Source organism: Castor canadensis, chromosome 6 (genome assembly GCF_047511655.1).
Source record: "Castor canadensis chromosome 6, mCasCan1.hap1v2, whole genome shotgun sequence".
In the NCBI taxonomy this organism is placed as follows: domain Eukaryota; kingdom Metazoa; phylum Chordata; class Mammalia; order Rodentia; family Castoridae; genus Castor; species Castor canadensis.
In genome coordinates, this window is record NC_133391.1 from 78,250,067 (window position 1) to 78,264,883 (window position 14,817).

The 14,817-nt window shown below is 38.5% G+C and overlaps 1 protein-coding gene across 9 annotated transcripts in view; it reads right to left on the minus strand.

Annotated features, from left to right (window-relative positions):
* Positions 1-3,394: 3,394 nt before the first annotated feature.
* LOC109702582 (protocadherin alpha-C1) overlaps positions 3,395-14,817 on the minus strand; it is a 197,306-nt gene continuing 185,883 nt past the window's right edge. For all 9 annotated transcript variants that reach the window (XM_074076841.1, XM_074076836.1, XM_074076838.1 and 6 more), the window contains exon 4: positions 3,395-5,354. In XM_074076841.1, coding sequence (XP_073932942.1) covers positions 5,044-5,354 — 311 coding nt within the window. In that variant the 3' untranslated portion in view covers positions 3,395-5,043. The remainder of the gene's footprint in view (positions 5,355-14,817) is intronic.

Genomic DNA, 14,817 nt, shown 5'->3' on the forward strand with positions numbered 1-14,817 from the left:
AAATACATGTATATAGAAAAATATGGAAAACACACCTGAAACTGTTAACATTGGATGCCTGTGTGAGGGAGAAGCTGGTGAAGATTTTTTAATATTTTTCTTAAAATATACCTCTAGATTCTTTGGTTCATTTAAAAGAACACATATTACTTTTACATAAATATTCAATATCACATAAATAAAGCAGGGGTACTGAAAGCAAAGCCTAGAAAATGGAAGCTATTTAATCAATCCTCCTATATTTTTATGCATCAGCTGTCAATTTTTTTCAGGGGCTATTGTCTGAATTGCTCCTGTTCCTTGTGGATAGATGATCCCTAAGTCACATGATTGTCATTTAATTGCTGAACTTAATGTTTTTCACTACCTCGTTTCTTCATTTCACTTCCTCATTTTTACTTTCTTATTTCTTTATACAGACTAGACTCTGTATATTGGAAATAAATTTACTGGTACCCTCTCAGAGAAGCTTAAGCTCAAAGACAAGTGCACAGATTCTTGTAGGGCAAAAAACTTAGGATTTCATGTTTTAGTAGGTAAAAAATGATTCCAAGAAATCAACCTTAGAAGAAAATGGAAACCAACAAGCATTTTATCTAACTGCTTATAACAATAAACTTGTTATGTATCACTCTTAGGAACAATTTCAAAGGGAGGATAGCACCATACTCATGTACTAAAGCCTCCTTCTTAATTATAATAGAAATGTTTGTGTGTGTGTGTGTGTGTGTGTGTGTGTGTGTGTGATAAAATCAGAAGGGACATCTTGGTTGCATTCTGCTAATCAACAGCCCAGCTAATTTGGGGGAAATAATGTGATCAGCTTTTTCTATAAGGAGAGAAAGCACATGAAAATGTGGTTAAGGGTCACAAACTTGCCATTTCTTAGGGAAGTTCCTGGGACTTTCAAGTCTTGATGAAAAGTATCTCTGTAGCTTTTTGTCTACTTGCTCTAGTACACCTCTTAATATTTCAGTGGTTAAAAAAAATCTAGATTTAACAGAAGAATTGAATTAGTTTTTGATCAGTTACATTTGTACTTTAAAGCTGGCTTTGAACTTAAAAAACAAAATTCACTATCATGAGATTTTGGGATTCAGAATCTTACCTAGGAGCCTGGGTCAACAGCCAAGGCTCTATACACTCACTTGTGGAATTTCATCCTTTAAAATTAGATCAATTGCAATTCCTTCAAAGAGTGAATCCTATGCTCTGTGCATGCGCGACCCTTACAAAGTAGCCTGGTCCCTTAGAGAGATGTGATTTGACTTGTTCTTTATTACTTGTAGGATCCTAGGCAAGTTGGTGGGTGTTTTAGTGAGTCTGTTTTGCCCAGTTACCAAAAGAAGCTGTTAAGGTGACGCTCCTCTTTCTCAAGCTGTTATACTTAGAATCACATAGGATTTATCCATTTGATGGTGACTTTTAGCCCTTTGGTTCCTGGCTTTCACATCACTGAAGTGGAACAGCTATAAAAAATGGGTCATTTGGACGCTTACTTTTTCTGTCTGCCAGAGAAACATTCCAAGGTGGTGTGGCCCCCTTGACCTGTTAGGGGTGATACAGATGTCTGGGAACACAGCATAAAGAAGAAAGAGGAAAAAAATAACTATTTATGGAGCCCTATAATGCACCATGCATTGTGCTTAAAAACTTTTTGAAATTATCTTGCTCAAACTTCCCCCAAAATACTATACTATACTATAATTTATACTATAATTATCACATTAATAAGTGAGGAAATTAAGACTAAAAATGGAGAGACGCAGTAACTTGGCTAAGGTTTCCCATCTAGTTAGTGACAGAGCCGCACCAGGTTATTTATAAATACAGTTCCTATGCAAACCAGTTAGCTGAGATAGTCGTGGATTACATCTTGAATCTTGGAGTAACTTATGGTGTCTCCCATTTTAAAAGTGGACTAAACAAATTCATGGTCATTCTTAAGATTTTTCAATCTTGGTACTATTGACACTTTGAGGCTGGAAATTATTTGTTGTGGGGAGTTGCCCTGTTCATTGTAAGGTGTTTAGCAGCATTTCTGATCTCTGTGCACTAAATACCAGGAGCACAACCCTACCCCAGGTAACGAAAACCAAAAATGTCTTGAGACACTAACAAATGTCCCCAGAAGGCAAAATTTCTCCATGTTGAGAACGACTGTGTCTATAGTCTATGTTCATAAAATATAATCACAGAAGGGCAATCTCATCTATTTGTTATAGAACAGGCACTATGAACTGAACCTGCTGGCATATACTCTGTACCCAGTAAAAGTTAATTCCTTGGAGCATTATTTGGCTTCCCAATTGTACAGAGGTGCAAGTAATGAACAAGATGTGTAGAAAGGCTCTAGTGATAAAAATTGGTTTGTTGCAATTCTTATTGGAGAAGACTGAAATGGTATAGTGGGAAGTAACTGACAACCTCTTAGCTGCCCATTTTGGCACTATTATAGAGTTTGATTCTTGATTTCAAGGGCATTTTGCCTTGGTGATGAACATAAAAACCAGGGTGATAGCTAGGGAGTGACACAGTAAGTTTCATACCTCAGCAATCTTCTTCAACAGCAATAGCTAGTGATAATCAGTGTTCTATTTTCTCCTACTCTTATACTTAGAAATGACCACCATTGCTTTCATACCACCATTTTCCATTTATTAGCAATAACAGAGGAAATACCAATAGCACCAATTAAAAATGAATCCACATGGATGTGTTTTATCCTTACAGCTGTAATAACTAGTAACTAACATGGATTGGAGAGCACTTCACAAATTTAAAAAGTGCTATACAGATACATAGTAATTATCATCATTAATAAATTAGCCCGATTCTCCTAGTTCAAAAGGCACGTAAGGTCAGTTACATGGGCTTCAGAGGGGCAAAATGATCACAACCTACAATGTAGCAATGGTTCACATGTGTTGGCAACAAGTTTTACCCCGTGCAATCCTGCAAAGCTGAAGTTACACACCCTTGAAAATATGGGAGAATGAAGCTAAAAGTAGACAAGACACTTTTTTTGAGATTTAATGCCTTTTTATAACAGACTCCTTTATCTTTTATATTAATGTTTTAATAGATAATATAACTAATCAAACTTCTAAATTGTGCATAACAAAATTAAAATGTCTTATTTAAGGTGACAGCAAAATTTATTATTTTCAATGAGCTGATATTCCAGTAGCATTAGAACTTCAAAGCATTCTGCAACTTCAAGGAGATCAGATTGGTAAAATTTGTGCTTGCACACCCTCAGGGAATATCTTCAGTATTCATTCCAGAACTGTTACTAGAAAAAACAGCTCTATTCATTCCCTTGCCAGCAGGAGTCTTGGCAAGAGACAGCTCTTGGCTGACCATAAATAAAATTCCTTGAATCACCAGTATCTTGATTTAAGAAAGAAATTTTACTGTGTCTTTCATACACAAAAGCTGATTAACAATGGTTAAAAAAACACTACTCCACTTTTCCACAGGTGTACAAAAGGAAATATAATGGGATTACATTCAACAATAAAGCTTAAAGTTCACTCTAGGTAATAGTTGCATTAACATTCACATACACAAGCACAGAGTAAGTATATTTCAGGAGTCTTATAATAGCATACAGCATACATATGGGAGATTGATTTCAGGTAACATCATAGGTGTTAGCAAGATTAGCATTTCAGTTTTGTTATAGAAAAAGAAAACTAAACCAAAGAGAAGGTGTAGGCTAGCACACCAAGACAAGTCACAGAATTAGAGGATTGAAAAGTCTGCTCACTGTATGTATGAGAAAACAATATTTTTCTTCAATTTCTGGGTCTTGATATAATTGGTTAGAGAATGTCGTGTATTCAAAGTGCACATCATTTTTTTTCTTAGAAAAGAGAGAGAGAGAGAAAGATTCTTTTATTCAGTAATTAATACATGCAAGAGGCAGCCCCAGAGTGACCTGAAAGAGTAAAGCTGTGATTGGCAGGTGGCCGGTATAATACAGATGTTCCAGGCAATTCTCTTAAAGCACTTCTGTAGCAGCAATGACCATTTCAATGGCTGTAGACTGAATTCTCTTTTGAAGGAAGTGTAGGGGAATTGTATTCATCATATCTCTCTTTAAAGATTTATAGCTATAGAGTTTCTCTTTTTTTAAATAAATCTATCAAACAAACAGCATAAAGTGAGGTGTTTGGGGTTTTCTTTTGCTTTTGCATATGTGTTGATGGAAAAGGACTTTGCCTTTTCATATTGTGTGCAAAAGAATTTTTAATAAAGTGAGCACAAGGACAAGTACAGGAAATGCGTCAGATCTGCTTCTGTTGCCCTGGCTGGCCCTCTGCTAAACACTGAACTGTTGGCTTGTAGGTGCAATGTGGGCTTTAGGTATAATTATACCACAGCCAACAGACTTTAGGGACTCCTAAAGCCTTGTCAGTGGGGTAGTTTTGTCTGCTAGATGGTGACCACCACCTCTTGAGTTGTAAGGTTTAGAAAGTCTGGTCCCTTTTAGTTTCATATTTCCCCTCCATACTGGTGACTCCTGCTGTCTATTTGCCTGTGTTTCTCAATCCTTCTTGTGCCAGCTAGTCTAATCTGGTCCATCCCAGACAACATCTGGCTCTCCAACATTTGCTGTGGCCACACATACCCAATGGCCACAAACACCCAAGCTGCTCAATCTGAAAACCTTTCAGCCTGCCCTGCAAGTGTCATCAAGACAGGATCCCCGGAGCACAGGGCAGAGAGTCCAACTCTCACTGGCAGGACTGGGAAGTCTCTCCTTTGCGGCGGAGGAGAAAGGAAACTTGGGTCTGCTTTTTAGGTTCTGAAAACAAGCCAGAGTGGAAAGAAAAGAGTTAACACCAGACTTAGGAAAGCTTTTTAAGACAAAACCTGTTAAATGCACTCTAGACAGACACAGGGAACTTTCTGCAGATTTCTGAGGTCTCTAAGAGGGCTCATATCAATAGGAGAAAGGAGCAGGAAGTTGCTACATGGGAAAGATTTGCCATTATTACAAAAACTGGCTAAGTGGCTTGTTTCCATTTGATAACCTCACTGGTCACTGTTGTCAGTCGTGCTGTTCCCTTTCTCCTTTTTCTCCTGGGTCTTGTTACCCTTCTTCTTTTTCTTCTTTTTCTTGGTCTCCTCTTTTTTGCCGAAGGTTATGAAGTCACTTTTGTCAATTTGGCTGTTAGTAGGCTCCTGCCGGATGGAGATGATTGCAGGAGATCCTGGGATAATGAATTTGTCTGGCAACTCACCGGGACCAGATTGTTTGGGGTTGCCTGGTCCATATTTAAAGGTCCAGCTGTTGCTGTTGACACCAGCACCGACTGGAGGGGACACCTCTCCTGCCTCTGGTTCTGAAAGACAAAACATCACAAATCAGTAAGAATCAACATATGCTCTTGATGTTATGCTACTGGTACAGGACAGGAGAAGCTGCCCAGACAGATGAGTCCCTAAGAAATTATTTCTTCAAACCTGAGGAGAATCAGTGTTTGGAAATAAGCAGGAAGACAGATTTTTCTCAGCAGAGTATCCAGGAACCTACTTTTCTAGTAACACAGTTTTGATTCTTTGTGAAGAATTTCCTAAATAGTATGGCTCTTATTATCTTGACTAGAATAGGATAAAAAATACATGGTTTCAAAGCAGAAAATGCTACTGTCAGTGTATGGATTCAAGAAAATTTTGGCTACACATGTATTTTGACTTCTACTCTGACCATAACAGAGATAAAAATGAAACAATTACTCAATCCTAATTCTATTGTAATAATCTTGAGGGGTGGTGGGATAGAACAGAGAAGAGATAGGAAGAAGTAGGGTATAGAAGGATACTATGTAACAAAGGATAGACTTTTGGTGTAAACTGGGTTTATTTGGATAAATCATCAGGAGCCCATCTTGCTTCCTAAGTGAGATATTCACAAACCATACCCTCTGCCTCAACGTGATCACAGTCTAATTGTGATATACACTCAAGTGATTATAAATCAATTTAATACATACAGTTAACCAAGGCACATGTAAAGTATTGTGGAACTCCAGAGGAGAAAATAATTTTACTTGAGAAAGTTACAAGGGAGTCCAAAGAAGAAGTGACCTTGCACTGAGTCATGGAGAAATGGTTATGAATACCCAGGGGATTTTGATGCAAGACCCCCAAGAGTCTAGTTGGAAGATACACCGTAAAGTACACCAATGAATTAGAAGAGAAGTCAGAGCTGGAGAAGAAGAGCAATGGCCTATCTGGGTAAAAACAATCCCAATGGCCATGACCCCGGAGCCCTCTGACATCAAAGCAGTGCTTATGTATCTGATACTGTTCCTTTGGTGAAGAGATGAAAAGTTCTACCAAAAAAACCATTTATGCTTATTTGCAGCTTAGGAATGTCTACAATTGATATTTCCATTTCTTACTTCTTATCACTTCTCAGTCTCCTCTAATTTGGGTCCTGAGCACTACTCATTTGGACATTGCTCTCATTCACTTCACTATGTTGTTTCCAAAACCAGTGGTCACATTTTAGTACTCATCTGTTTTGGGGGGGTTAGATTCAAACCAGGGCCTTTGTGCTTGCTAGGCAGGTGATCTACTGCTTGAGCCACACTTCCAATCCTTTGTTCTCATTTTATTGAACCTCTCAGAAACATCTGTCATTTCCTTCTACAAACACTTATTCATGAGTTCTTTGTCATGTAGAATAACCCCCATATGTTCTTAGTTGAACTGGACTTTTGTTACAAGAGAAAGCAAGAGAAAGCAAACAGAAACTTAATGATGTGTATATTTCATATACACATAAATGAAACCAAGGGAATGAGCTGTTCTCAAAGAGGGTGACTTTGAATTCCAGCTAACAGCATCTGCAATCAAGAACAGTAAATTTTTAGAGAAGTGACAAGACAAAGGAAAAAGGACTTAGAGTCCTCTGGGTAGCAACTTAGGATAAGATAAATAAATGGCAGATAAAGACTAGTTAGTAAAGGTTTCTATTGTAGATTCTTCTGGTACCAACTCCAGGCTGAGTTCAAAGAAGCCTTCTGTGGTTAATCTTTTTTCTCTTTGGTAGAAGGGGGAAGGGTATCTCTTCTTTATACATCTATGTTCTACTTTTAGGCAAACACAAGGAGGACAGAGAGATTTCCTGTATTTGCTTCTTCTCAACTGCCTTCAGCTCAACTATCCTCTGTATTTTGGGAAGGCATCTTCTGATCCCACACAGTTAAAACATTATCATGACCTTTCTCTCTGGCTATTCTTCATCAGTTTACTTAGCAGGATCCCTTCAGCTACATGTTGGAGCTTTCTTGGGTTTGGCCCATGACTCTTTACTCTTTTCTTGGAATTTCAGTCATGTTCATAGCTATAAATATCATGTGAATATTTTCATGAAGCCAGGCATGATGGCCATGCCTGTAATCCCAGCACTAGGGAGTCTAAAGCAGGAGAACCTCAAGATCAAGGCCAGCGTGGGAGACAAAGAGAGACCCTGTCTCAAAAATCAATAAATAAGCAAACAAACAAACAAATAAATATGCTTATGAGACACAGATTTATATTTAAAGTCCATTATCTTTCTGTGCTCCACTCTTATGTAACCAATTGCCTATCTGGTATCTCCACTTAGAAGTTTCAAGGAAATTGTAAAGTGAAGGAATCAAACTCTTGATTCCTCTCATCCATTCCTTTCTAAACCTTTTTAGTCTTAGTAGATGATGCCCCATATAACCTATTACTCAAGCCAATATTCAGGATTATTCTTCATTTTTCTTTATTCCTCATTCTCCATTTACAATACGTTGCCAAAACCTGTCATTTCTGCCTCCTAAATACATCTTGACTCTGTCCTCTTCTTTCCATTTTCATTTCTTTCCAGAATATCATTATCTCTTATGTAAACTACAGCAATAGCTTCCCCTTTGTTCAACCTGCTTCCACTTCTGCTTCTCTAACCTTCCACACAGCAGCCAGAGTCCTCTTTATTTTTTAAAGTAATGCTTTCTTTTTAAAAATGGAAGCATAGCATACATATAATAACATCCTTTAAAAATAGAAATGAGATTAAATCACTCTCCTGCTTAAAATTATTCCAAGACTTTTTACTGCCATGAAAAAAAAAAAAACTTGAAGTCTTTAATGTGGTATATAAGTCCCTTCCATAATCTGATGTTTTTTATTCTCTAAATCTACAAGTCTTCCTCTCACCACTATATTCCAGCCATACCGACCTTTCAGTTCCTCATATACCCCTTGGTTGTTTTGTCTCAAGATCTTTACCTATAGGGTTTCTTTTTGTCTCAAATGATCTCCCCTCTATTCTTAGAAGGGTTCCTCAGTCCTCAAGTCTGTGGTTAAAAGTAATCTCACAGAAACATTCTATGTCCATCCTAGCCAAGCAGTACCCTCTTTACCTAGTAGCATCTATTATTGTAAGGTCTACAGAGACAGGATATGTATTTGTTTATTCACCAATGTATAACCAGTGCCTAGCACAATTCCTGTCACATCCAGGTATATAAATATTTGTTGGATGGGTGAATGAAACTACTGCCATGAGAAGATCCAACAGTTCTCCACTGATGGTGCTTTTGGAGTCCCTAAAGACAATGAGGTAATACATGTAAAGTGCTAAGGCTGATCCTGGCACAATATAAGAGCTCCATAAATGGTATCACATATGGCTAACTATATATGGTACAGCTCTTGGGGCTAGGAGGGCCAGAAGAGGATATTGCAAATTTATAGCAAGCAGTAGGAAGAGGAAGTAAAAAACTTTCTTCCCCATCTTTACCAAGTCCCTCCCCTCTTACCATATTTCTCTTGCAGAGCTGACACTTGCTATTATAGATGGATCAAGGGCCATTTTTTTCTCTGAGGCTAATACTAATTTTTTTTAGTTGTCTAAGATAACATCTCTTTAACTGAGTCCAGCCAGAATCTGCCTGCTAACCTTTCAAATTCAGGCCATGTCTCTGAGAGACTGAGAAAAAAACAAGAAATGTTTTTGAAGATATTCAAAAGCCTCTGATTTAGTGCCTAGAACTGAGTTTCAGCACCACCCTATAGTTCTTTAGTTGTTAGAAGAGCCCAGGATGGAAATTTTTCCAACCATAACCAGGAAGTTTCAGGGCTATTAGTCAGAGATGCAGAGTCCAGAGATACATCATTTTGGTGGAGTTAAAGGACATTAGTGGCCATGTCTATTGGCCTAGTTACCTCTTCACAGCAGGCCCGCCAAGTGTTAATCAGCTTCTTTTACATGCCACTGAGCTTTTCAGGCCTTTGCCTGAAGTCTTGGTTCTGTCTGACTCAGCCTAAACTCCAAGAAGCTATCAGAAGTCTAGTCAGGTGCATCTTCCACATGTTCAGCCTCTGTAGAGCAAAACGAAATGTAGTTTCTTCTCCAAATGTAGTTTCCTACAGACACTGTGCATAATCTGTTCAGGTTGTTGTAAAACATCTTAGAGGGCTCAATAGCATCTGCACTGTGACTCATTCAGGTGAAAGGACAGTTTAAGGATTTGACAAACAGCATTTGCTGACTTTCTAATCTGAGTTCCTTCAGCTAAGAACACTGAAGACCCTTGGCCAGCTTTGCCTATAAAGTACCATGCCTTTGGGACAGATTCAAGGACATAGTCCCTTTTGAAGAATATAAGAAGAGAAGATGAACCATTTCTGCTCCAAACTCCAGCTGGAGGCCAGTTCCAGCAAATGGTCAATCAAGGAAGTGTTTCTTCTTTCAGTGCTGCCTCTTTTCCTCCCTCCTAAGATCTTCCATAAGTCCCAGGCACCCCCCAACCCCCAGGGATTTGCCTCACGATCACCCTCAGACAAAAATCAGAATGAGATGCAGTTAGAAACCAAATGACTGACCCTATTAGAGTCTAGAAAGAAGATTTAAGACAGACATCAAGCTGATGAGAGTCTGTGTCTTTAGGCAGAGCCCTTCTTAGACATTCAGATTACAATTCAGTAGGATTTAAAAGTTTTAATAGAGTATGATCATAATCATAAAAAATGATTTTGCTTTTTTTGGGGGTAATGGGGAGTTCTTCACAATGTATAGGAATCATTTAAAGGTCAGAACACACATTTTTAAAAAAGTATATAGATCTTCATGTTTTTATTTTGAAAACTTCCCTCTATAATTAAGATACACTGTAAGTAAATGTCACAATGAGTCCCCTGTACAACTAATATATGCAATAAGGAGACAGAGAGGAGACAGCTACCTCTGGAGGTAGCTGGCCACTTCATGTAATCCTATAATCCACTTCAGGCACTGCCCAGGGGTCTTTTAGGCAAAATTCCCATCTTTTCTTTTTCATGCTAAACTAAACCTGGCTGCCTGAGTTTTTGAAGTTGAGCCTTAGAGACTAGGAGTGATTGGGAAACCAAATGCCAAGGAAGGTCCTGAAAATTGTGAAGCAAATGTCAGGCTTGTAAAACTCATCGTGAACCCCCATTCTGAACTGCTCTGAACAATTCCTAAGGCCAGGAGGGCAGTTTTCGATTTACATGGCTTTCTCCTTTTTGGGCTTCACAAGAACCATATGAAATAGATATAGCTAACATTTCTGTGGACCAATGGTCACATAGATGCTAACTGGTGGAGCCTGGGACTCAAATCTAAGCAGACTACGAGACACACACTAAGCTATTACCCAGGTCCTTTGAAAACCCTAAAACACAATTACAAGTGTAGCAGTTGTTATGGTTGTTTTCTGTTTTGTTACCATCTGCGAGACACAGAGATGCAGGCTGAGGCCTCTAAACTAGAATCAGTTGAAAGTAGTGCAAGTGGGGGAGGGGTGTAGATGTGAGTGTCAAGTCAGGAATATCGCAGCTCAGTCTCCAGGTTTCAGCCCCGCCCCTTCGCTCCCCATTCATCCCTTTGTTACCATCTCAGGGATTTCAGTGCTGAGGTTAATAAAGAGCTTCCAGAAAACCCATCATTTTGATTAAAGCCGGGGACTATCTTGCCAGACAGCACTCTGGAGCCTGCTTACCGCCCACTCCGCTAAGTCAGTGCAGCCAGCAAAGGCTATTAAATGATTACAGGCGCTTCCGGCGCAGCCAGCCAGCCAGCTTCCCTGGACCGCTCCTTCTCCGGTGTGGGCTGCTGCTGCTGCTGCGTCTGGCTGCCCTGAGAAGTCAGCGCACCCAAGGTTCTGCAGATTCTGGGATTGCAAGAGAATATCCAAAGGCTTTCTGCGCAGGGACATTCTACCCCTCCCTCTTCCTTGTCATCTCTCCCACCCGGGCCGCCAACTGCATTCTTTCAAGCAGCTCTGATTTCCCTTGTGCCTTATGGTTTTGAAGAACCATTTCATTTTTCTGTCTCTATTTCTATCTCTCAGGTTGTAGAATTACAAATGCTCAGCCGGATCAAAGACAAAAGCCGTCTGGCATCAAAATCGTTGAAAACCCAGGTCGTAAAGTTCCTTCACACTCCCATCTCATCATTTGTCGGGTTTGTGGACCGACTGAAAGAGCACCGCCCTTCAACCCTTTTTGAGTTGCACAAAGCTAAGCTAAATTAATCACAGTCCAGAAAATACAGGGGAGTCCTAGTCTGAAATCCAAATCCTGTCCACGATTAGAGAAACACATAGAAAGCTAAAATTCTTCAATGATCAGTGGAAAGAATTGTTCATGGATACAATGGAAGATAAACATATACTCTTCTCACTCTGTAAGACTTTAGAGTCTGTAGTCAGAACGCCTAAATTTAATCCTAGCTACATCATGTAAATTTTGTAATATTCAGCAAATTATTTAATAATGCTGGGCCTCAGTTTTCACTTGTAAAGGAGATAATAACAGCACCCACCTCAAAGAGTAAAACCTCATTAAATTTTTCTTGTTAGTAGGCCTGAGCAGCAGAAGATTCACTCATTTGTTTAAGGACCATTGATTGCTTATCATGAGTCAAGTAGCTTATTGAACATTTTGTATATGTATACTTATTTAAGTAAATTTAATTTTAATTTATTATAATTAATTAAAATCATATATACTTATCTAATGAGTATTTGAAGAATTATTATTTATAGATGAGATATCTGAAGACTTAAATTACAGCAAGATAATTTGCCCTGAATCAGACAGGAATTTGATAATGAAGCTGAAAAATTATTCTCTCACTGACTCCCTGGCTCAACAATCCAATAGACACTCTTGGGTTTTTTTCTTTTGTTGTTTTTTTACTTCTTGTGAAGCCTTAGGGATGAGGAAGAAGACAGACTAGAACTGGATTCACAGGCCTAGCATTTTAATCTCTGGAGTAGCTGGGAGGGGTGGTATGCATGTGATTGTGATTGGCAGTTAGGCTTGGCAATGGGAGGCAGATCCCATAACCACTGCCTGAAGGCTGCTGGAGCTGCCATTCCTGGGTGTTTCACTCTCTTTGGGTGGGACGAGCTGTTCTGGAAGAAGATCCTATGGGCTGTTTGGTGCCTCAGGCCACAGCTGGGCTAATTTTCAGTAATCTTGGAGCGGAAGAGAGAAATACACTTGGCATATTTTTAAAGCCTCTTGCTTTGTGCCCAAAATAACTCTGCCATTTCTAGGTTAAGAGTATAAAGACACCATGTGCTACAAAACCAGATTCAAACATTGGGATGACTGCTTTCAGATCTTCCCCTCTCCATAGTCAGCTTTAAAAACAACAACAAAAAAAAAGCCCCACATTTCTTCTCTCAGTGATCCCCACAACCCAGGAGGACTCCAGCTGCACAGTTTTCTCTACCTTATTTCTCAGTTGCTAAGGTCCAAAAGGATCTAGGGAGGGCAATTTCCCTTTAGACTCTTCTCAAAATCCCCTCATCCTCAGCAGGTTATTATTTTCTGTGGGGAACAGAATATTTACAATGTAGGTTCTGGGGTCACAAGGACTTGAGCTGAAATCTGAGTTTCACCACTTATCTGTTGTGTAGCTTTAGTCAACTCAGTTGGGCTCTCATCACTCATTTTTTTTCATATGTAAAACAAAGATAACAATATCGATTTAATGGGATTGTGAGCATTAAAAAGAGACAAAGCTCATAAATAACAGAGAACAATGTCTGGCATGTAGACTCTGAAAGAAAGAGTAGGTATTATTAACACCCCCTATTAACAACCTATTCCTAGAGACCCTACTTTTAGGAACTCTTTTCCAAGGACCATCTTCCCATCAGACTCTGCCCCTCCCAGGGGTCACTGAAGACTTCCAGCTGTGAAGTTTTCCAGCTTAGAAATAGTTGCTATGGAGGGAGCTCTTCTCTGGGGCCCTCTGAAAGAAGCAGCTTAGATTTGGTAGCACACTGAACTAGGTAGGTATCAAAGGCCCCGGTTCAAATAACAGTCCACTATCTGCCTTCTATTTTTTCTATTATACTATTTGGTTAATAGATGATTTCTTTTGTAAAATAGATATAAAAGCAACCTCCCAGAAGTATTGTTTCTCATGCAACTAAACTTATTTATTACTTGTGATAATTTAGCCATTACACTAGGAATTAGGAATATGGATATGAATAGTGTTAGGATAGATACCCTACTCTTGAAGAGTTACAATGTAGTGACAGAAAACAACAAGTAAATGAATAAATATAATATAGTTTTAAGGATCCGACAAGGTAGATTAACTGGCATAAAGATGGCATTGAATTTTCTAGAGACAGTATGAACAATGGTTAAGAGCACAGACTCAGAAGTCAAACAGCCCTATTTTAGATCCTGTCCCCCTCTTACTAATAAGTGTGACCTTATTAAAATGTAGGTATCAGTTTCCTAAGCAATAAAATGGGTATAATAGACTTATCTTTGGAGGTATTATAGATTAGAGGAGCTTATATTTGGAAAGTGTTTAGAATAATACTTGCCGTGTGGTTTGAGTGTCGCATACATTTTAGGTATTGCTACTATTATTGACAAGTAAATCCTCTCCTGTTTTGGCTCCAGGATCCTCAGTCTGGAACTGAGTCTCTTAATGATGGTGTTGTTCAGTTAAGTGACACAGCACTAGCTAGAGGTGGGGGTCAGAGGGAAATGTGCAACAAACTGCAGATAAGAGAACACCAATTTGATAACTTCCATATCCTATGACCTCACAATCCCATTTCTGGAAATTCATCATGAGAGGATAAATATTTATACATAAGATGTATGTATAAAAATATGTATTGCATCATTTAAAAACAAAGATACCAATAGGAAACTGGATAAATAAATTAAAATATAGGCCTGCAATTTAGTACTATTCCCCTACTAAAGAAGAATGAGGTAGATTTTTATATACTGACTTAGAAAGGTGTTTGGAAAACACATACAAAAACTATACTAATACAAGCTATATACTAATATGCATAGCATTATCCTATTTTGCTTTGTGAAACTTACATATTTTCAAACAAATATGGAAAAAGCAAAAACTTAATTTGAAAAATATTTGGAAGAGTGAACCTTAATGTAAACCATGGACTTTGGGTGATGATGATTTGTTAATGCAGCTTATCACTTATAAAACAAATTTACCATTCTGGGATAGGAATTTACCATTCTGGGATCAACAATGGGGGAGGTTGTGCATGTATGGGGACGCTCTACTTTCTGCTCTATTTTGCTATGAACCTAAAACTGCTCTAAAAATTGTTATTCATTAAAAAATATTTGGAAGACACACACAAAATTGTTAACAGTGGTTGATTCACTGAAGGGGAGTGGTTGAGAAAAACAAACATTTTTATGCAAATAATGCTGTATTGTTAATATATACATCAACAAAGTAATTGTATTTTACTTTAGAGATGCTACTTAAAAACTTTTTAT